Source organism: Daphnia pulex, chromosome 10 (assembly GCF_021134715.1).
Source record: "Daphnia pulex isolate KAP4 chromosome 10, ASM2113471v1".
Taxonomy (NCBI): Eukaryota; Metazoa; Arthropoda; class Branchiopoda; order Diplostraca; family Daphniidae; genus Daphnia; species Daphnia pulex.
Genome location: NC_060026.1, coordinates 13,478,804 through 13,499,478, shown reverse-complemented (window position 1 = coordinate 13,499,478; position 20,675 = coordinate 13,478,804). Strand labels below are relative to the sequence as shown.

Genomic DNA, 20,675 nt, shown 5'->3' with positions numbered 1-20,675 from the left:
GTATTACCACGGTTAGACCGTGGTATTGCAGTGTCAATGCTCAATGGTGCAAGGTTTTCAAATTTCCCACTACGCGTACTAGACTCCTCCCCAACTACTGCGGTTGCACGTACACGATCGAAATAAGAAATTAATATTAAAACAACAATATAAATATGAATGGGAAAACCTATTCGAATTAAAAATTGCTCATAAAGTTCAAAATAGGAATTTGCCTAATCAATGTTTTTCTAACTAAAAAAATAATTCATAAAATTTCGTTGGCTCCTCTTTTTTTTATATTTGGCAACGACGCCTCAGTATTTCTATTCGAAAATTTTAGAAAGAAATCGTGAACAAGTGTGACAAGGAGTTGGTGATGTACTCATGTCCGTTGTTTCTTCTTTCTTTTATCGAACGAAATATTTAATAAAGCACGAGAATAGTCCAGGTCAGACAGAGAGGAAGCTAGGTAATTTGTCATCTTTCTACTGCTGCCTTCGTATTTTATGGTAAACCTTTTGTACATTATGCTAATGCTCTACTGGTTCATGATCACCTAAATTTCAAATCCAGAATCTAGAGGAATTTAAGCTGAATTGACATACAAAATGTCCAAGTTCCCATTGAATGATGAAAGTGACCTGGTTCCATCTACACCAGAAGGTAAAACATTTAGAATTTGAAAAGTAAGGCTTTCTAACATCATTCTGTTTCCTTATTTGAAGATGTGTCTGATAACGAGGCGTATGAAACTCCAGCTGCCCATTCTTTTAATAAATACTCAAAGTCTAATGTGAAAGCATCTGCTGTTTCACGTACAGAGAAGATAGAAGAGTCAGTACAGGGAGAAGATTCAGACTCTTACAGCGTTGAGGGAGAAGAAGAGGAGGAGTCCCAGCATTCATCTAGGCCTGGATCTTCAGATGATGAGGAACCTGAAGATGAGGTAGATAAAAGTCGATCCTCTAACCTGGTTGTCAGTCCTTTTGAAACTAAAAAAGGATCGAAGCAAAAGGCTCATAGATTTATTGAGAGTTCAGAAGACGAGTCTGATGATGAGTCTGATGAAGAAGATGTGTCATATCGTGTGAGAGGAAAACGTCTTGGATCTAGTGAAAAATATTCAACTAGTCAAATTGGAGACCTGGATGAATCTTACCAAGTAATTCAAGCTGGAAGGCGTCAAGCAAAATTGGTGATTCAAAGTTCTGGAGAAAATTCTGCTGAAACTTCTGACATTGAAGGCTTGGCAATTCAGAAGGCCAATGCTTCTGATAGCTCTGACGAATCCGCAGAAGATTCTTTTGGTTCCTCCGTTAAGAAGAAGCCAACCCGAAATCCAATTGATAGTGATTCCGATTCTAGTGGACCACCGGTTAGAGGAAAAGCAATTGACACTGACACTAGTGAAGAGTCCGATTCTAGTGTTGAAGCAACACCGCGAGTCTATCGTGAACAAACTGGAAGGAAAGCTGCATTATCATCCACTGAAGATGAGTCTGAGGATAATATTAGGAAAGAGATGACTCCTCGTATCCGAAAGCAATTCATCGACAGTGACGTATCTACTGAAGAAGAAGTAAGGGTTCCTCGTATAAAAACTCCTCATGTCCGAGATCAAATCATCGACAGTGACGTATCTACCGAAGATGAGGTTGAAGCCATTGCCCCACGGCTCCCTTCGTCCTCTCGTATCCCTACACCACAAGCGATTCAGCGTGCTCTTCGCAATACCAGTCTTGATAGACACGTTTCGGGGAATGATTCAAACATGGATCCCATTAACGCTAATCATGTAAGTTGGCCGTGATTAAAGCTGCCTATGATTAGACCTTTAATATATTTTTTATTTTATTTCAGGAAATGTCGAGGAAATCGGCCGATAAAAGATTTTCGCCTCCTGAGCCTCTTGTAGAGGAAGAAGAAGTACCGATCCAAGATCTATCCAATAGTATTCTTGAGGTATCAAGTACTGTTGTATCTTTTTCGAGCCCTGAAGTTGAAGGAAAAGAACAAGATCAGAGCATAACTGAGTTATCATCACCGGAAATTGCACGAACTCTTCCTGTTCGACTCTCGGCAGCAGAAATAACGCGGATGCGTGAAGATCTTGAGCGCCAAAAACTTCTTTTGGTATCGTCAAATTTAAAATCATTGCCCGATGGAGGAGAAAGGCTCCGAGACAAAATTCGTAAGCTGACTGAACAGCTAGAAACAGCCAACAAACTCGGTGTAAATCCCCCAATGCGCCCCGTTCCAGTTTCATCAGTAGCGTCAAGTGAAGTCCAAGAAGATGAACTTCGAAAACAAATACAAATGAAAAAGGTTATTTTCCAACAATTATTTTCTGAAGATAAGATAAATTTTATTATTGTTTTTTCTAGTGGGCCATGGGTAACGCAAATAGCGACGACAAGGAGCGCCTGCGAACTGAAATCGGTGCCATGGAGGGTCGTCTTATTAAGTTGTCAATTGCCAATGCAACCAACGCCGGCAGCAGCAGTTACGGCTCAAAACATTTGGATTTCCAAAATGACACGCAGAATCGCCAATTAGCTGTAAAACCGAAAAAAACCCAACTTCTTCCTGAAGCTCCCAGACTAACCGAAATGCAGAAGAAGATGTTTGCCGATAATGCGGGAAAGGAACTCTACCAGAAAACGGAAACCGGTTAGTAATAATAGTCATGTTTTTTTTTTTACAGCAACTCAAATTCTCCTCCTTTTAAATAGGTTACATCTCTGCTGCTGCCCGTCGTGAGGCTGTTTCCATCACTATGGATTCGCTTGAAAACCTTCATCGTTCTCTCGCCAGTTGCCCAAAAGAAACCGATGTGGAGAGTACGCCCGCCTGCCTCACAGTTCCTCTCTTGGCGCACCAGGAGCGCGCACTCAAATGGCTTTTATGGCGCGAGACTCAAATTCCTGCTGGTAAGCGACGTGATTACTTGTTCATTCAGTTATTCCCTAAACTTAATTTATTCTTATTTTTCTTTTAGGTGGAATATTGGCGGACGACATGGGTTTAGGCAAGACACTGACCATGATTGCATTGATCGTGAAACAAAAGGAACTAGATCCTCCACCACCTGCGTCCTCCAACATTTGGCTCTCCAAGACCGTCAAGATCAAAAGGTCATCTGGTACTCTCGTTGTTTGCCCCGCCAGTGTAGTGGGTAAGTGTTATCCAATTAACTTAGTTTATTAAACGTAGCTTCACAACAATCAAGTGGCAAGAAACATGGAAAGAGTTAATGAACCAAACGGGGAATGGGAATTTCTTTGTAACATCAGGACAGTGAGTGAAATAAGTAACAAGTTCCTCGTAGAGAATTTTTCTCGCCTGCAATGAAAGAAAAGCGATTATTGAATTTGTAAAATTCTAGACATTCGTTTAGACTTACGTTTTACGACTGTGAAAATCTTCTGGCTAGACGATTCTGTTTGTTTCTTCCATTTGTTTTTTTAAATTGACCAAAAGACTGTCGACATCGACATCTTGGTAATCGATTCGTTTGGGTGTCGTTTGACTTGTCGGGGTTGGTTGAGACGGTGAAATCGGTACGTTTTCGTGTTTCACTTTGGCATTGTTCAAACGACGTTGACTGAAATAACCACTGCGAAGGATCCGAGAGATGATTGCCTTTCCATCGTAGTACGTAATGTTAGTCCCTGGAACTGATTTTCTTTCTCCCTCCATCAGAAATTTGAAATGCTCGGATGCTTTTAAGTTTTCTTCGATCTAAAGATAAAACAACGTGGTTAAAGTAAACGATAGTAATAGTGTCACAGAACGAGTTTCTTTACCGGTGCATTCATGACAAATTCAAGTAGAGTTTTAGGACTTTTAGTTGAAGTGGTAAGTCGATGAAATGTCTTCAAAATTTCGATATCTTCCTGGCTTAGTTGTGGAGCCCCTTGTAATCCGCGAAGAAAGTCTTGACGAATGGCACTACCAATACTCTGTGTGCTCAAAGCATGGAGCATTTCCTAATCAAAAATATCTCACATTCAATAGAGGATACACAAGTTTCAATTTAGTTGAACTTACCTGAACGTCGATGACTTGCTCCAAGTGGTACAAAACCTGCTGTTTTTCGTTTCGCCTTTGTTTTGCAATACCTTTAGGTCTACTAACGAGGGTTTGAGAAAGTATTTTCGAGGTTGAATTCGGAGACACAAAAGCACCTGGTGAGCTTAACGACTTTTCATTTTCACGTTGCATTTTGGCTCGTCTCGAACACGACAATAAATCGACTACCACGTGTGAATGCCGGCAACAAAACTGAATCTGCGAAGCAAGGTCACCCTCTACCTAACCTCCGGTTATGGGGGGGGTGGCCTAGGGTTACACACTCGGAAGGGTTGGGAAAAGGCGCGGCTTACGTTATGGCGTCCTAAATTAGTTTGCACGTGGAAAAATCGTACTTGTTATTGCTAGATGCATTACATTTTTCTCCAAAATAAATAGAATGCATTTTGATTAGATAAAAGATGAATTTCAATAAATTCTCAAACGCGTTTTTATGAGTCACAAGTTATGACTCATTTTGATTCACAGTTAAAACATTTGATTGCAGTGAAGCTTTTATTTGAACAGTGATATGCATTTGTGTTCATGTATTTTTAAATTATCAGGCCAGTGGGAGAAGGAAATTCATCGTCGCTGCAAGCGAAACTCGTTGAGTACTGTTATTTTTCATGGACCAGATCGTAACAAGTTAGCGTCCAAACTACATCAATATGATGTTGTAATCACAACTTATCAGGTACACTTACTCATTTGTGTAGTTGTGTCTTTGTCTTATCTGCATACGTTTTCTGTGTTCTTGTTTATTTTTAAAATTTCAAACATTTCTACAGATTGTCTCCCGCGAAATTGCGAATGTGAGTTTGGACAAAAAGGATGGCGATTCTAAGCCTATTGGAGATTTTGATGTGGAAACCGATGCCAAGGCCATGAGCCAGTCAGTTCTGTTGCAGATCGCATTTGACCGAATCATTTTAGATGAAGCTCATGTGATCCGTAATCCTAAAGCCGGAATATCGCAATCAGTGTGCAGACTCCGAGCTTCCCGTCGATGGGTCGTGACTGGCACGCCAGTACAGAACAAAGAGCTGGACATGTACTCCCTTCTCCGCTTTCTTCGTGTCACGCCGTTCGATCAGCTGGCGGTAAGACTCGGAATTAATTATTGCTTCTTTGTACCTAAAGTAATACCTAATCAACTACAGGTATGGAAGCGATGGGTCGATTCTTCAAAAAATAAAAACGAACAAGCCCAAGGACGTCTTCAGCTTCTGATCAAAACTCTCCTCTTGCGTCGAACCAAAGATCAAAAGGTAGAAGGAAGCGAAAAACCGCTAGTTGCTATGCCTGCCAGGTATGAATGCTGGTTTGCTATTGCAGTTGCTGCAACATTTTACACGTTTTCTTTTTAGGGAGGTACACACTCACAACGTAGAGTTATCACAAGAAGAGAACGAAGTCTATCAGAAACTCCTCGCCTTTTCACGCAAGGCACTAGAGGAATACATCAAAAATCAAGAAAACAAAATTAAAGAAGGTTACGGTTTCACCTATGATCGCCGGGTAATTTAAATGAGTCATAACAAGTGGTTAGTTTCGTGAAGCTTACGCAATCCTTTTTTTAAATTCTAGAATCTTCCGGAACTTCCCCAAAAGAACGTGACGAAACAGATGATGTTGGTGCTCCTCCTACGCCTCAGACAGGCTTGCTCTCACCCCGCTTTGATTCAAACAATGTTGGATGCCACTGACTCGGAATCTATGGGGAGCGAAGACGCCAAAATCGAGGAAAACGATCTGGATTTGATTTCTCAAATGTCCACCATGACGTTGGACAATAAACCGGGCGAGCCGAAGAAAGAAGAAACCAACTTCTTTACCCATACTAACCCAGTTTTCGATCGCGATAATATGAGCAGTAAAATGCGGTACATTACCGAGGAGGTCAGGAAAGTTGTCTCTCAAAAACAAAAAGCTGTGGTGGTCTCGCAATGGACATCCATGCTGGATCTGTTTGCCCAGCATTTTCAGCGTATGCGCATTCGCTGCCATTTGATCGCAGGTAGCGTTGCTATCAAACACCGAACACAAATCGTAGAAGATTTCAATAGCAATCCAGACGGTGCACCGGTAAGATTTATATTTTTATTTCTTCGTTATTTTTATTTGATTAACGAAATCTAGTTTTATTAACAATTTCCTTTGCTTTCAGGTTATTCTTCTATCCTTGGGTGCTGGTGGAGTTGGCCTCAATTTAATTGGAGGAAACCATATTTTCATCGCAGATATGCATTGGAATCCTCAGCTTGAGGCTCAAGCCTGCGACAGGGTGTATCGCGTTGGCCAAACTAAAGATGTCCACGTACACCGAATGATAACTCAGGGAACTGTAGAAGAAAGAATCCTTCAGTTGCAGCAGGAAAAGTTGGCAATGGCTAATGGCATACTTACTGGAGCTGCGAAGTTGGCTACTAAGGGTTTAACTATTGATGATTTGAAAATGCTCTTTAATCCTGGCCCGCCTGCATATGCCCCTAAACCCATGTTAAATCAACCTGAAGTTTAAGTGAAGTGATGTTATTCCCTTCATTTATCTATCACGTGTTATTTAGATGCGTTCTTATTTCGGTTTCTTCCCTTATATTAAATCCAGTTCGAAATTGATAGTTTTCAATAAAACAAAAAAACACTCAAGTTAAAAAAGGAAATGTATTTTTCATACTTTGTAATGTATTGAATTCAATTCAGCAATAAATAAATAATTGATGTCCTGATTCATGTTGTGGCAAATAACAATAATTTTGAAAAAAGGTTAAAAGTCAATTGTACTGATAAAACTAAGACAACAACATTTTTTACAATTTTAAAAATTAAGCATAAATAATAATTAAAATGCAATATTAAATATTGGAAGCATTCAACCACACCAATTTCTTGGGGATTTGGTCAAAATAATGGTAAACGTCAAAATAGAAATTCGAAAATTTTTTGTTTTGGTATCGTCAATCTGAATCGATTATTAAGATATCGATTAACATTGAATGACAATCAATGAAAACGAATGACAATCTATTTCGAATTAGTAAAAAGTAGTATCAAGAAAAAAATAATGCTTTGAAACTGTTGATTTGTGTTTTATGAGAAAGAAAGAGATTAAAGGGAATATAATCAATGTTGAATCGCAGCCGTTGCCGAGACGATGTGACGTCACAACGCTCTAAGCCTGCCCCTGGTGGCGAAAGTCTTCGTTATGAAAAGAAGCGGCCATTTTCCTATCTAGGAAAAAGTGGCAGAAAGGGGGTGGCCACTGATACATGTTAAACCCGCTCTGTTAAGTGTAAGCAAGCCCAAGAAGTTACGTTTGAGTTTTCGTGGCCCCACCGACACATCAATTTGTCTGTTGATACTTTTGTATTGCACGAATTTGTAAAGTATTCACCATGGAAGAGAAAGCAGTGGTTAAAGAACTTGACCAGTGGATTGAGCAGCTTAACGAATGCAAGCAGTTGGCCGAGAACCAAGTCAAAACCCTATGTGAAAAGGTTCGTACATTCAACGTTTTTTTTTGCATCAATGGAATGCTTTAAATATTTATGGTTTGTTCTATATTTGACAGGCAAAAGAAATTTTGGCCAAAGAATCAAATGTTCAGCCAGTCAGATGCCCTGTCACCGTGTGTGGTGATGTCCACGGACAGTTTCATGACCTGATGGAGCTCTTCCGAATTGGAGGAAAATCTCCAGATACCAACTACTTATTCATGGGAGACTATGTTGACAGAGGTTACTATTCCGTTGAGACAGTCACATTACTTGTTGCCCTCAAGGTGAGTTGCTTATTATTCCACAGACATGACTCAACTAATTATCTAGAAGTAGGATATTAAGAATTTCAAGGTAATACTTGGAATTTTTTTTTTTGCAAGTCATGTAATCAATAAGATTCAAATATGATATGACTAGGTTTGTTGACTATTTGGATGATGCAATTGAAAGTTGCTCCTTATGGTGGGCTTGCCCAAAGCTTTGTGGAGGCTTTTATCTAATTACGCAGCTGATAGCTTTTGAAATATTTATTGATTTTTCAATTGAGAATTAGATTAACTTTTTCCACTGTACATTTGTATGACTGTTACTAAGGTTGCTTTTCCATTACATTCAATTTAGGTTCGCTACCGTGAACGAATTACCATTTTGAGAGGAAATCACGAGTCTCGTCAGATCACACAAGTCTACGGATTTTACGACGAGTGCCTAAGGAAATACGGCAATGCTAACGTTTGGAAGTACTTCACCGATCTTTTTGACTATCTTCCTCTGACAGCACTTGTCGACAGTCAGATTTTCTGTCTTCACGGAGGACTTTCCCCTTCTATCGACACTTTAGATCACATTCGATCTCTCGATCGTCTCCAAGAAGTTCCTCACGAGGTTAGTTCGCTGTCTGAAAACACTTTGACATCACAGTTTAGTCAACCTATACGTCTCGTTTGCTAAAATAGGGCCCCATGTGCGACCTGTTATGGTCCGATCCAGATGACCGAGGTGGCTGGGGGATTTCCCCCCGTGGAGCTGGCTACACCTTCGGCCAAGACATTTCCGAAACTTTCAATCACTCCAACAACCTGACTCTGGTCTCTAGGGCTCATCAACTTGTCATGGAAGGATATAACTGGTAATGTTTTGTCTTACAGAAGACATATCTGTTGGTACTGGGGCTGAACGTTTGATTGCTTCATTAGGTGTCACGATCGCAATGTGGTAACGATATTCTCTGCGCCCAACTATTGTTACCGGTGCGGCAACCAAGCGGCCATTATGGAACTGGATGATTCATTGAAATACTCCTTGTAAGTTTTTAAACAGCCATTTTAAATTTACATCTAGAAGACATTTATTGATTTTCTTTCTCGTTTGTGAAATTACAGCTTGCAGTTCGATCCAGCTCCAAGAAGAGGAGAACCTCACGTAACCAGGCGCACGCCGGATTACTTCCTTTAAGAGCAAAAAAAAAAAAATATCGCGGAACACCGATGAATTTTTCTCCTTTCTTCCTTCAATTTACTATCATTATTATTATTTTTTCTTCTCTTTTTCTTTCATGCTCGGTTCATTTCTCTTGTTCCTCGCTCGGAGTATAGATTTTACTAAGTCGAGGTTTAAGAGTACCCTGCACATCCCCACTAAAACGTCCTCTTTATGCGCCTCTTCTTGAATGGAAAGCAAAAAGATCAACATCCATACCCTCCCCCTCTACCCCTTAAAAACACACACACACACTATTCCCTTACAGTCTCTTCTTTTTTTTTTTTTAAAATTGGAGTTCGTGATTTGTTCTTTACAAATATTAATGAAACATGGAATCTTCTCTTTTTGTGTCGGAAAAAAACCTCCTTATGTCCCCTCCCTCACACCCCGCCCTCCCTATTTTCTCGCCCGTGTCGTAAATGCGTGAGAGAGTAACGTGCAATTGGTATATTCTAGTATCACTTCCCTTTTTCTTTTGTCCCCTTTCCTACCTGCCCGTTGATACCCTCGAACCATCTTTTACGATTTATTTAAGAAAAAAGAGTTGAAAGAGTGAGGGAGAAGTAGGTGGAAGAAAAGGAGAGAGAGAGCGCGTGTCAGAGCCAAGAGCAACTGTATACCGACAGACGAGCCGCCCAAACAACCAACAAAAAGATTAGACCACGAGCATCAGATTTCCATTGTACTAACGCTTTTTTTTTTTGATGACTTGTCTCGAAAACATCAGATGGGGACATGCTGATGTCGCTGTTCCCCTCTTTCCCCCCTTGTGTCCTGTACTAATAACTATCTAGATGGTGACCTTTGAACCTTCCCTTCCTCCTCCCTCCTCGAAAATAAGACCACGCGATCCAGTTCACACTTAAGGGAAAAAAATAACCAACCAACAATGAAGTAAATCCAACAACAAGAGAAAACAAAAAAACGAACGAGCGAGCCGAAGAAGAGTGGTTTTTAAATGTCGTGTCCCGTCACTGTCATTTGTAGCCAACAAAAAAAAAATGCTGGAAGTTCACCTCGATCAATACAAATCGTAATCATTCACCAATTCTTTCAGTTGGATGTCGTGCACTCTCATTCCGAACGGATGGCTGACTTTGCTTGCGATGACTACGAGTTTTCTTAAGTCTTTTGCAGCGATTGATGTACAAAGTCGCCACAGGGCAAAGTCTCTTTAATGTTTAAGCAAAATGTACTCTAAATCACGTAGGTTAAGCAAGAAACCTGACACCGGTTGGAGCTTCTGGAATAGAAAAAACTGCGTAGCTAATGTCGTTTGCTGCAATGTCGCAACTTTTCGATGTGTTCATCAACCAACTTCGAGTTTAGTTTAAACGTTAGTCTTGATCGAGCACCCATCCGGGTGAGAAGATTGAACTTGCTGATTTCTTTTTTATCCAGCAAGTAACGGTAAAACAAAGCTTACATTTTTTAAACAAATTTTGAATTTAGATCTTTATCCGTACGTTATGAATTGTTATTGGAATTGCATGTGATGTAATGTCTTTTTTAAATTTTTTAGATCGGGTGAAAATGGCGGTTTGGGGCATTTTGCTCACGGCTGCCACCCTTTTGGGGCCCATGGTAAGCGGAGACAAGATCAAAGTGAGCCAGCACTGCGTCACGTCCAACTCTTCCATTGACAGCGTTTATGCTTATGCAGAGAAGGGGCTCAACAGCTCAAGGACATTACGCCTTTCGAAATTCAGCGGGAAGGTGACATCCATTTCTGATTATTATTCTCGAGGTTACCAGTTTCTAACAGTCTGGCAAACCGCCAAGGGTGCGCATTCCGTATCCTCTGACACCTGTTTTATTTTGTTTTCTTCTTCTTTTTATGAAACAAAAGGTGATGCTCCTCGTTAACGTGGCAACCTACTGAGGGTTCACCTATCAGTACCACGAATTGAATGCACTACAAGAGGAGTTTGCCAATGATTTGGTTGTTTTAGCTTTTCCTTGTAATCAATTTGGACAGGTATTACTATTTTTAGAAAATGCCACTAACCTCTCCTGGGTGATGTAAAAATCGATTCTTCAATCTGATAATTTTTTTATTGAACTTTTCACAGCAAGAACCCGGAGGTACAGATGAGGAGATTCTGAACGGGATTCGTTACGTCCGGCCGGGAAACGATTTCCAGACGAACATAACGCTTTTCCGCAAGATTGATGTCAACGGCGCTAACGAACATCCCTTATATTCTTATCTGAAAGTAAGTTATGCTTTTTTTTATCATCACGACGTGTGACGTCGTAATACTGAGTGGTGCGGATCTTGATTATCTTTTTCCGTTTTTTAATAACAGAAAAGTTGCCCGACGACTCGTGATTTTTTCGCACCAGCCGCCAGACTGGATTACAGTCCAATGCGCAACAACGACGTCCGCTGGAATTTCGAAAAGTTTCTAATCAGCCGCAAGGGCAAACCTGTGAAACGTTACGATGCCAGTTCTCGGGTCTCGGATATGCGCGATGACATTGAATCCCTTCTTTTCCCCTCTCTCGTGTAGATGTTGTTGTTTATGAATCTTATTTTTTTTTCCGCTTGAGGGAACTTTTAACTTGCTTGTAAATGTTTTAGAAGCAGTCGTGTTGTTGTGAGGGGGGAAAACGAGATTGGCGCGCGTGACGTAATGACACTCCAGATCTCAACCGCCCGAAATATGGCGGCGATTTGGAGAAGAGGTTTGAAATTCGGTTCGACTTGAATTAAGGATGTGACGGACGAGAGATCATTTACCATCTCGCTCTCGTTTTCGTGCTCCCTTGTGCATTCGGGGGCCGTCAGATCCGGTTTCAGTTGCCGGTTTTGTCCGCTCGAGTCTGTTTCGTACTTTCCCTCACGACGGCTGTGGATGAATACATGGAAGTTTAAGCTACAAATGAAGCACAGCAGTTTTCCTTTTTAAATGATGCATTTGAACTCGAATGGGGCGGTGCCAGTTGACAAGATATTGCCCCGTCCTTATTAGTCTAATCGTTGGGGTTTTTTTCCCAAAAGAAACGCAATAACGCCCCTCTAAAAGTTAATTGACTCTTCCTGTATGGCGACTATTTCAACCACAGCGAATCTCGGTAGCTGCGCAAGTCGTTCTCTGACTCGCAGTTCGTGGCTATGGTGGCCGCCGCTGCTCAGATGGTATTCGAATTTTTAACATTTAGTTTTGTATTGAATTTGTCATTAATCGGAGCATCTTGTTTTCCCCTGTTTTAGATGAGCGCCATTAGCGTCGTGTTGCTGACGCTGATGCTGTGGGGTTGTCAAACTTTCGCTGAAGATGATGTCGTTATTGAGCTTCGTAAAAGTCAACCATGTCATTGTAACGACACCATTTTTCGATTTTCCGAGAAACTTCTGACTAAAGATACTGACATTCGATTGTCAAGTTTCAGGAACAGGAATGGCAAACAAAAGGTAACTCATTTATTTTATTGGATTTTTTTTTTCACTTCAATTAAATTTTGGGGACAATTCAGGTATTGCTGGTCGTCAATGTGGCGACTTACTGAGGGTTTACCGAACAGTACATCGAACTGAATGCACTACAAGAGGAGCTTGCCGATAATTTGGCCATTTTAGCTTTCCCTTGTAACCAGTTCGGCAAGGTAAATCCGCTCCGTTTCCCTATCGATTCAACAATCAAATTGTCCAACAACTTTCTTATTTAAATGACTGCAGCAAGAACCAGGTGGCTCAGATTTGGAAGTGTTGAACGGAATCCGTTACGTTCGACCGGGTAACAATTTTCAACCCCAAATGAAACTATTCAGAAAAATTGATGTCAACGGCGATAATGAACATCCTTTATTTTCTTATCTGAAGGTGAATAGTGTCAAGTTATTATTTTGTTTAGCTATTAATGTTACTAATTGTGTTACAAATTTACAGAGTTGCTGTCCGCCTACTCGAGATTATTTCCAAGAAGCCACCAAATTGTATTACACCAAAATTCGCGTCAACGATATCCGCTGGAACTTTGAGAAATTTCTTGTTAATCGCCAAGGGGTGCCCGTAATGCGCTATGACGCAAGTGCTAATGTTACGTACATGCGCCAGAACATTGACCAACTCGTTAATTCCTAAAACTTCTTCTCCCTTTTTTTTTTAAATTTTAATTTGACATTTTCTTTTTTCTTGTTACGTTTTTCTGTACATAATATTTCCTCTCTTGTTTCTCTGCATTTCAAATGAGCGCTTCGAAGGTTTGTACGTAATTGACATATGATCCTCTAGATCTCAACTGTCTGAAACATGGCGGCGGTCTAAGGGGAGAGGCGAAGCTCGGATGGCTGGAGATGAGCCCGAAACCTAGAGTGAATTTCTGTTTGTTTTTTGTCACTAAGGGAGCTCTTTTGTGCATAAGGGCAAGTCGGGTCAAGTTTCCGGACCACAGAGTCTGTCATTCGACTGCAAACCCTGCGAATTATCTCTATTTGTCGCTGCTCTATATTTGATTCACTAATTCAATAAACGTACGATTATTGTCAAAGACCGAATGAGGTAAATAACGTCTCGGCTCCAATACAAGAAATTACGTATTGCCTGTTGTAACACAAAAAGTAAAGAAGAGTAACTTGATCCATCTTAGTAATGCGAAACAACAGCAAAACTTAACATTCGAGTGTCTTGAAGGACACGTCCTTTTCGAACCAAAATCTTAATTTTATTTTTAGTAAAGGATTTTGAACATGGATTAAATTTAGCGCATACAAAATATCCGCAAGTTTTTGTTGTTTTTGTTTTTTACATATGGGGAACATGGATGACAAAATTCATTGTTGGGAATTGGGATCAACGTTGAGCTTTATTTTTAATTTTTTATGCTCGTTGATGACTTGATGGTAATGTTTTAATAAATCAAAATTGTTTGAGGTCAATTCCAAATTTTACACTGGCAAAAGAAAGAAAGAAATAAAAAAATTGGGGTTATTTTGCTGTTTCCACTTTTTAAATGATGAATTGGCATCGCCGCTTTCTCGATTCTTAAGGAAGTTCGTCTGCTGTGCAAAGTTTAATCAAAACTGAGCGTCCAACTCTCCATTGTCTCGATATTAAGTTAGACGATGAGGCTGCCAACACAGTGTTGCTGTTAAAGTTGAAACAATTCGATTACGATTAGTTGATTCTGGTGAGATGGAGATTAATGTTGAAAATACGTTGATTTTGAGGCATTGGTTTGATTGATTCTAGAGAGGTTGACGTAATCAGAGGAATAATTTGTCATCATCATTATTGATCCCTCATGAGCGTGAAGCCGTGAATAAACGATCCTGGCACTTGGCAAGATGAAGAAGACAAAAGACACCATCGACATTGAAGAAAATACCAAACGAACGTTTCAAAGTGGAGGCAGCAGGTAAGAACTTTTTTTGTTTCTATCTCGAATTTGAATTGCGAATTTTTGATCGACATGTGACCCAGTCGTGATTCCCATTAGCAACCGTTAAATGAACTAACACGAAATGATTAAATTTAATGACCGTTGCTATTCTTTATCTTCCTTTTGCGTGAAATTGTCGTTTTATTTTGTAGATTAAATCCGAAAAAGGGAATGACATTTACTGTACGTAGGGACCAACAGCGTTTCATTGTCTTACTTATTAAAAATAAAGAAGATGTGTAGACGCATCGTTTTCGTGTTGATTTCAAGTGAAATTTCAAAATAAAAAGCTGAATCAATTTTTATGTAGAAGAAATCGTCACCCAGATTCGATCGGCTTTTTTCAAGTCCAGCGTCAATTGGACAGGGTCAACGGACTGTATTTATTAGTGACTTTCCTGTTCTCTCGAACAAAACTCCCCCCAATTACATTCCCGTTCAAATTCAGATCAGAACTGAAAGAATAATAATAATCCCATGAAGAAGATGAAATCCACACCGTTCCCGCGAATTAAAAGAAATAAATTCTCTGTCGCGGTGCCGTGAATATCCCCGTGGATGATGGAACACGAATCATGCCCTTGACGTATGAAATCGAATCTGTCAGATGTATTTTATGAATTCCAAGAAGGCCGGTGAAAATCGAAAATTCGTATATAGACGAAAACCGCTGCTTGTAATTTACCTGTTAATAAGCGATTAACTTCCTTCCTATTTCTGTGTGAGATTTAGATTGCTACCCATTCAAGAACCCGGTTTTTAGTCGTTATATGGAAAAAGACACCCTAAAAAACTGCTAAATCCGAAATGACCATTTTCTGCTCTACCCAAATGCAAATGAAAACAGGAGAAACGACGGTTAACGGTTTGTATGAGGGTATTACGTACCGTATTACTTTATCTAGGTTAATGTCAGCTGAAACTGGTTGAGAAATCAGATTTTGGAATGAAGAACGAGTTTTTTTTTCTTTCTGCTATTGCACGCTAAACCAATTCTAAACCACGTCCATGTTTGTAAGTTGCGAACTAAATAAGAAGGTGAATGGTTAATTTTAGAAAGAATTGTACTTTCATAAAAATTGTCCTGTAAACACAAACCGAACGACGATGAAATGAAATTGTTAACGAGACCACAGCAGTCGTGTCTAATTTTGACAGGATATTGAAATTTGGAACTGATTTGATCATTAATTTCTTGATTAAAATCGTACACATTTTGATTTAAACTGCCAAGTTCTTGAGTTTTGCTAATAATCAATGAAAGCATTTTGATTTTCGCGTAAAATTCAAAAGAATCCTCTAGCTATTTATTTTCATTTACAAATTTTAATTAACTCGTGCTTCAATGCTATTTTCATTAGGCATTGTATACTTTCACCTATAGTACATAAAGGGGGACAAAAGGCGAAAGGGAAACTGTACAAAAACCGGTTAGTTTAAAGAAGAAGTGAAAAAATGACGCCCATTTTCATTTTCGTGTTCAAAATGCTATGGGAAAATAATATTCAATTGGGTCTAGCTATTGATCAAGTGTTGTTCCCATATTTCATCCTGTTGTTTTCCCGGATAATTTTAAAAATTGTCAAAGAAAATGACTGAAAATGTCATTGAAGTATCGGTGGATGTGCTCTCCCATTCTCACCGAATTGCTAACGAAAACAACTGCCCAAGTGATTCTTGTGTTTACGGTGTTCTCGTCCGCAACGCGACCAAGACATTCGGATCTGGAAGTAAGAAATGTGCAGTTCTGCAAGGACTGAACTTGTCTGTTAAACGAGGATCAATGTAAGAAACGCCATTTCGTCCCAATTTTATTTTGAATTCCGGGAAATTGCAATGACAACATTCAGTACGGTAGGGTAAACTAAACTAAAACTATGTTTTTTTTTTTTTTAATATAGATACGGATTGCTAGGACCCAGCGGCTGTGGAAAGACGACACTGCTAAGTTGTCTCGTCACTTTACGCTCCTTAAACAGTGGGGAGATTCAGGTGTTGGGACACGAACCAGGATCGCCGAAAAGCGGAGTTCCTGGACCGCAGATTGGCTACATGCCACAAGAATTGGCGCTGTACGGCGACTTCACCATCAAGGAGACACTGACATACTTTGGTCGCCTTTACAAATTAAAACCGACTTTTATGAAATCGCAATTGAAATTTCTGACCAGTTTATTGGATCTGCCAACGAGTAATCGTTACGTCAAGACGCTGAGTGGCGGACAGCAGCGACGCGTCTCGTTCGCCGTCGCTTTGTTTCACGATCCTGATTTGCTCATCTTGGACGAACCGACAGTTGGCGTTGATCCTGTACTAAGGCGCAGGTAATTTTGTTCAATTTGCCATTGTTATTCTAAATCATTCAAATTTTCTTATTTGACAATGCGCAGCATTTGGAACCACCTTGTCCGCCAAAGTGTCGACCATGGCAAAACGGTGATCGTCACGACTCACTACATCGAAGAAGCAAGACAGGCCAACACTGTATGAACAATTTCATTTAAATCTTATCAATACTCGTAATATAAATGCTGTTGGATTTGGTTGTTTTTAGATTGGATTGATGCGTTGCGGTCGTTTATTAGTCGAAGATTCGCCCGATAATCTGTTAAGGAATTATGGACTCTCCACATTGGAGGATGTTTTCCTTCAACTCAGCAGGAAGGAAAATTCAAAAAATCCAGAAGTCGAATCTACAGAAATTGAAGCAAATATGGCCAGCATGATTCCAGGTTCCAGTGAGTCAGACCCCAACACCGGCGTAGCGCAAACTCAGTCATTTCATGAAATCGTCACAGTTTCCGTAACGAATTTGGACCGTCAGTGTGACATAAATGGAATTGCATTCCCATCGACTGGTTGCTCTTCTCCTACAGTAGGCAATCATTTATGATCTTTAATGCACTTAATTTTAAATTTTTTTGTGACCCCAGAACAGGCAAACAAGCCCTTGTGCACCCAACACAAATTCAACTAACGACAGGGAAAGAAACAATCGACCTACAAACGGAATTGCATTATTGGAAGAAAAATGGGAAATATTCAAAAAAGCCCTGCCATCCCCCTATCGTGTTGGTGTCCTTGTTCGGAAGAATTACTTGGTGTCCATTCGGTTTACATTGTGAGTTTCTTTTTTAGTATTTGACTGAATTAATAAGTTAAATATTTTGGACGATGAAGATTATTTATAGCGACTTTCTTCCTGCCCGCCACCCAAACGTACATCTTTAACTTGTGCATCGGACAAGACATGACTGGCCTCAAAATGGCCATCGTTAATGACGAAATCGATGTGAACCAGAGTCGTCTATGCAACAATGCGACTGATTGCTCGTATTTTATGCTCAGTTGTCGCTATCTTCGAAACATCAAGGACAACATCATCCAGGTTGACTCATTTCTTTTGAGATTTATTGTCGATTGCCTGGCGGAAATGTTTTTTGTTTTTTAATGCATCAGGTTCCCTATGAAAATTTATCGGATGCTCTGGAAGCTGGAAGGAATGGCCAAGTTTGGGGCGTCATTCACTTTGGTCAAAATTTCACCGAAGAATTTGAGATGCGGGAGGATTCGACAAGTAAAGAAAACATAATCGGGAGGCAAATTAACATCACCATGGATTCTTCCAGTGAGTAGAAAGAATATTAAAAATCTTAAGCTGAATTGTTTCACGCCTTTATTTACCTTTTTTGACAAAGATCAACAGATTGATGCGTTTGTTAAAAAATGGCTCGGGGAAGCTTATGGTGATTTCCTCAGGGAATTTATGGGTGTGTGCGGATACAATCCAGAAGCCAGTTCATTGCCTGTAGAGGTAACCTTTTCTTTTAGAATGATCCAATAAATTGTGGATAATTTGATTTTATTGTTTTTTTTTTCTAGTTTGTCGATCCAGTCTACGGTCAGAAAGACACAAAATTCACTGAATTTATGGCTCCTGGTCTTATTCTATCGTAAAATTTATTCACACGAGTTCAAATAATTTTCTACATTGTAAACTATCAATGTTTCAACTTGTTTTTTGACACAGGACTATCTTTAGCTTGGCTCTTCTTTTAGGATCCGATTCCTTCGTCCGCGAAAGAATGCTTGGTCTAGTTGAACGCAGTTTAGTCGCTGGTAAAAATGCCAATTATCAAATTAGTAATTGTAATTTGCATTTGATTTAATTCTATTAATCCTTCCCAGGCGTGAAGATGAATGAAGTGTTTATCAGTTATTTAGCCAAGGAATCCATCACGATGATTATCCAAACATTATTACTTTACGTGGTCCTTCTTTTTCTTTGTGACATTCCTTGTCGGGGCAGCGTAACCTTGGCGATATTCATTACGTTTCTCGAAGGATTTTCCGGAATGTGTTTTGGTAATGAATGAAGGGGGGGGGGGATTCTTTGCATTTCGATTTAATTATTTTCGATTTTGTTAAATTTTTTGAATTTGTTTCAGGTATGATGATAGCCTCGATTTGCGATACCACAAGTGGCGTTATATACGTTGCGCAATCCTATTTCCTTCCTAAATTATTTTTGAGCGGCTTGTTATGGCCCATCGAAGCAATGCCGGTGTTTCTCCAATATGTCGCCTGCTCACTTCCAACGACTTATGCATCGGTATCATTGGGAAATGTTTTATCAAGAGGTTGGGGTCTAGAACGACCTGAAGTTTACTTTGGAATTTTAACCACCGTTGCGTGGATTTTTGGTTTTTTAATTGTTGCCTCCGTTGTTTTACGGTTGCGCAAATATTCGAGTTAATAACATGTATTACAGTTTGGGTATATTTATTTGTTCAGGCACAATCACGTATTTGCCACCGCTATATTGCTGTTATTAGCACTGTATACATTTAATCTAATCCGCACTGAGAACGAATTTATTCATTGAGATTTTAATGATTTAATTTGTAGATAACGTTTACTTTGTCTGATAAAGCGCAGTTTGTTGTTAGCTGGTAAAAAGTTAGTACCCTTTTAATGAATTAATTTTATCTAACCAAACAACTTTTTCTGTTTTTGTAAAATCTATACGAAAAATAGGACAACGGTAAAACCTGTTCTTGAACCAGAAATCCTTGAAACGAAACATCCTACCAGTCTATTCCCTACGATTCTAATTTGTATATGCTTTAATATTTTACCGCAATTTAATGAAATTGAACTTCCCAGAATAAGATAAAAATCAGCGAGAAAGAGTGAAAAGAAGAAAGTAAGTATCAATAGGGAATAATTCCAATATGCGTGATGGTGTTATGAACCTGTTTGGGCGATGAATGTCCTTTCTTTTACACTTGGATATCGCCATAGGAGATTGCCACAAGGACAGCTTCGTGGTAGGGAATAGAAAACGGTCACTGGCAAAGGGATACACCAAGTGCTTTTGTCTACCAATTTTGCCCCGGGAGTTGGCAAGGATTTGAACATCATATCCTCTTGACTATCAGAGTAAAAGCCATGCAACAAATCACGTTTTGTACATTTTTACTTGGAACTGCAAACCACTTGAGTTAATTATTCCTTTCATTTATGATCATTCGTGATTTTTTTTTATTAATGTAGCATTCAAAGATGAAGAGTTTCATCCAATTAGTTTTAAATAGTGACAAAAATTGGAACTTAGTTAGTTTGACTATTTACCCTGTAATTATAACCTACACATTTTTAAATCTTAAAAAAAATGTTAATTTGCCCTATGTTGATTTCGAATAATTTCCTACTGATTATTTTATAGATAAGGATTCCTAGAAACTAAAGCGATAAGTAATAAGGTTTTGCTTCGGCCAGCTAAAAATAATTTTTTTTTGTTTTGTTTTTCTAGATTATTTATTCTGCGATCTGCACCGATGATGAGATAACGACGGAACGGTATGGCCTGACCCGCTGACTGCTCATCTTGGACAAGCCAACAATTGGCGTTGATTATTTATCAAGGTTTCTGATTTGATCAAAGTTTCATTTTCTTTTCTTTAAGTTTATGTTACCGATCCTTTTCGAAAACGAATCAATAAGGCTAGGTGAGGTAAAATGTTTTGCGAACCTGTCCTTAGTGCAAGGATTATTGGAAAGTATTTCATGTAGGAGAGGGTACGCAAATGTTTTATTTTTGTTTAGTCTCTTCATCAGTGCATTATAAAAGCGAATCAGTTGAAACAGTTAACTCTCTTCTTCGCCGTTCAGGTCACTTATTTTTTTTTAAATTGGTCTAGTGCTTTGCTCTTGTGGGTTTCGTTTGTGACGAAAAAGAATTATTCTTTCA

General features: G+C 39.4%; 6 protein-coding genes across 9 annotated transcripts; 5 read left to right on the top strand and 1 right to left on the bottom strand.

Moving 5' to 3' along the window:
• Positions 1-307: 307 nt before the first annotated feature.
• Positions 308-6,719, top strand: LOC124203671 (transcription termination factor 2-like). 2 transcript variants are annotated; one of them, XM_046600428.1, is made up of 13 exons: positions 308-491; positions 556-645; positions 708-1,777; positions 1,843-2,307; positions 2,367-2,652; positions 2,715-2,912; positions 2,981-3,157; positions 4,620-4,750; positions 4,845-5,156; positions 5,217-5,365; positions 5,424-5,574; positions 5,644-6,141; positions 6,224-6,719. In XM_046600428.1, exons 2-13 carry the CDS (start codon positions 591-593, stop codon positions 6,575-6,577), a joined length of 3,846 nt encoding a protein of 1,281 aa, XP_046456384.1. In that variant the 5' UTR covers positions 308-491; positions 556-590; the 3' UTR covers positions 6,578-6,719. The 2 variants fall into 2 exon arrangements, with proteins under 2 accessions (XP_046456384.1, XP_046456385.1); XM_046600429.1 differs by having other exon boundaries at positions 326-491; positions 711-1,777.
• LOC124203690 lies at positions 3,168-4,285 on the bottom strand. Its single transcript, XM_046600459.1, has 4 exons — positions 4,033-4,285; positions 3,789-3,971; positions 3,386-3,723; positions 3,168-3,324 (listed from the first exon to the last, which is right to left on the bottom strand). Exons 1-3 carry the CDS (start codon positions 4,204-4,206, stop codon positions 3,412-3,414), a joined length of 669 nt encoding a protein of 222 aa, XP_046456415.1. The 5' UTR covers positions 4,207-4,285; the 3' UTR covers positions 3,168-3,324; positions 3,386-3,411.
• Positions 6,720-7,222: 503 nt separating the features above from the next.
• Positions 7,223-10,082, top strand: LOC124203687 (serine/threonine-protein phosphatase 2A catalytic subunit alpha isoform). The gene is made up of 6 exons (XM_046600456.1): positions 7,223-7,553; positions 7,628-7,837; positions 8,178-8,441; positions 8,513-8,685; positions 8,753-8,860; positions 8,939-10,082. Exons 1-6 carry the CDS (start codon positions 7,452-7,454, stop codon positions 9,009-9,011), a joined length of 930 nt encoding a protein of 309 aa, XP_046456412.1. The 5' UTR covers positions 7,223-7,451; the 3' UTR covers positions 9,012-10,082.
• Positions 10,083-10,291: 209 nt separating this feature from the next.
• On the top strand, positions 10,292-11,924 carry LOC124203691 (glutathione peroxidase-like). Its single transcript, XM_046600460.1, has 5 exons — positions 10,292-10,448; positions 10,561-10,754; positions 10,888-11,016; positions 11,111-11,254; positions 11,348-11,924. The coding sequence occupies exons 2-5, from the start codon at positions 10,572-10,574 to the stop codon at positions 11,549-11,551; spliced, it is 660 nt and encodes a 219-aa protein (XP_046456416.1). The 5' UTR covers positions 10,292-10,448; positions 10,561-10,571; the 3' UTR covers positions 11,552-11,924.
• A 115-nt stretch (positions 11,925-12,039) lies between these two features.
• On the top strand, positions 12,040-13,533 carry LOC124203689 (glutathione peroxidase-like). Its single transcript, XM_046600458.1, has 5 exons — positions 12,040-12,180; positions 12,256-12,456; positions 12,519-12,647; positions 12,721-12,864; positions 12,931-13,533. The coding sequence occupies exons 1-5, from the start codon at positions 12,157-12,159 to the stop codon at positions 13,123-13,125; spliced, it is 693 nt and encodes a 230-aa protein (XP_046456414.1). The 5' UTR covers positions 12,040-12,156; the 3' UTR covers positions 13,126-13,533.
• A 500-nt stretch (positions 13,534-14,033) lies between these two features.
• Positions 14,034-19,415, top strand: LOC124203674 (ABC transporter G family member 20-like). Of its 3 annotated transcripts, none has more exons than XM_046600441.1 (13): positions 14,034-14,170; positions 14,233-14,398; positions 16,324-16,746; positions 16,813-16,906; positions 16,977-17,297; positions 17,356-17,543; positions 17,603-17,810; positions 17,882-18,050; positions 18,121-18,236; positions 18,305-18,375; positions 18,453-18,541; positions 18,611-18,787; positions 18,871-19,415. In XM_046600441.1, the coding sequence occupies exons 2-13, from the start codon at positions 14,328-14,330 to the stop codon at positions 19,176-19,178; spliced, it is 2,235 nt and encodes a 744-aa protein (XP_046456397.1). In that variant the 5' UTR covers positions 14,034-14,170; positions 14,233-14,327; the 3' UTR covers positions 19,179-19,415. The 3 variants fall into 3 exon arrangements, with proteins under 3 accessions (XP_046456397.1, XP_046456396.1, XP_046456395.1); XM_046600440.1 differs by lacking the exon at positions 14,034-14,170 and adding an exon at positions 16,011-16,207 and having other exon boundaries at positions 14,234-14,398; XM_046600439.1 differs by lacking the exon at positions 14,034-14,170 and adding an exon at positions 15,784-16,207 and having other exon boundaries at positions 14,234-14,398.
• The last annotated feature ends 1,260 nt before the right edge of the window (positions 19,416-20,675 follow it).

What these genes read in the sequence shown, in the direction of transcription:
- LOC124203671 (XM_046600428.1), top strand. Translation starts at nt 591, where the DNA reads ATGTCCAAGTTCCCATTGAATGATGAAAGTGACCTGGTTCCATCTACA. An exon ending in TTGCCCCGCCAGTGTAGTGG is followed by an intron (nt 3,158 to 4,619) that starts GTAAGTGTTATC and finishes TTAAATTATCAG; the next exon opens with GCCAGTGGGAGAAGGAAATT. An exon ending in GCAATCCAGACGGTGCACCG is followed by an intron (nt 6,142 to 6,223) that starts GTAAGATTTATA and finishes CTTTGCTTTCAG; the next exon opens with GTTATTCTTCTATCCTTGGG.
- LOC124203690 (XM_046600459.1), bottom strand. Translation starts at nt 4,206, where the DNA reads ATGCAACGTGAAAATGAAAAGTCGTTAAGCTCACCAGGTGCTTTTGTG. An exon ending in AGCAAGTCATCGACGTTCAG is followed by an intron (nt 3,972 to 4,032) that starts GTAAGTTCAACT and finishes ATTTTTGATTAG; the next exon opens with GAAATGCTCCATGCTTTGAG. An exon ending in AATTTGTCATGAATGCACCG is followed by an intron (nt 3,724 to 3,788) that starts GTAAAGAAACTC and finishes TTTTATCTTTAG; the next exon opens with ATCGAAGAAAACTTAAAAGC.
- LOC124203687 (XM_046600456.1), top strand. Translation starts at nt 7,452, where the DNA reads ATGGAAGAGAAAGCAGTGGTTAAAGAACTTGACCAGTGGATTGAGCAG. An exon ending in GTCATGGAAGGATATAACTG is followed by an intron (nt 8,686 to 8,752) that starts GTAATGTTTTGT and finishes TTGCTTCATTAG; the next exon opens with GTGTCACGATCGCAATGTGG. An exon ending in GATTCATTGAAATACTCCTT is followed by an intron (nt 8,861 to 8,938) that starts GTAAGTTTTTAA and finishes GTGAAATTACAG; the next exon opens with CTTGCAGTTCGATCCAGCTC.
- LOC124203674 (XM_046600440.1), top strand. Translation starts at nt 16,014, where the DNA reads ATGACTGAAAATGTCATTGAAGTATCGGTGGATGTGCTCTCCCATTCT. An exon ending in CTGGTTGCTCTTCTCCTACA is followed by an intron (nt 17,298 to 17,355) that starts GTAGGCAATCAT and finishes TTGTGACCCCAG; the next exon opens with AACAGGCAAACAAGCCCTTG. An exon ending in TCAAGGACAACATCATCCAG is followed by an intron (nt 17,811 to 17,881) that starts GTTGACTCATTT and finishes TTAATGCATCAG; the next exon opens with GTTCCCTATGAAAATTTATC.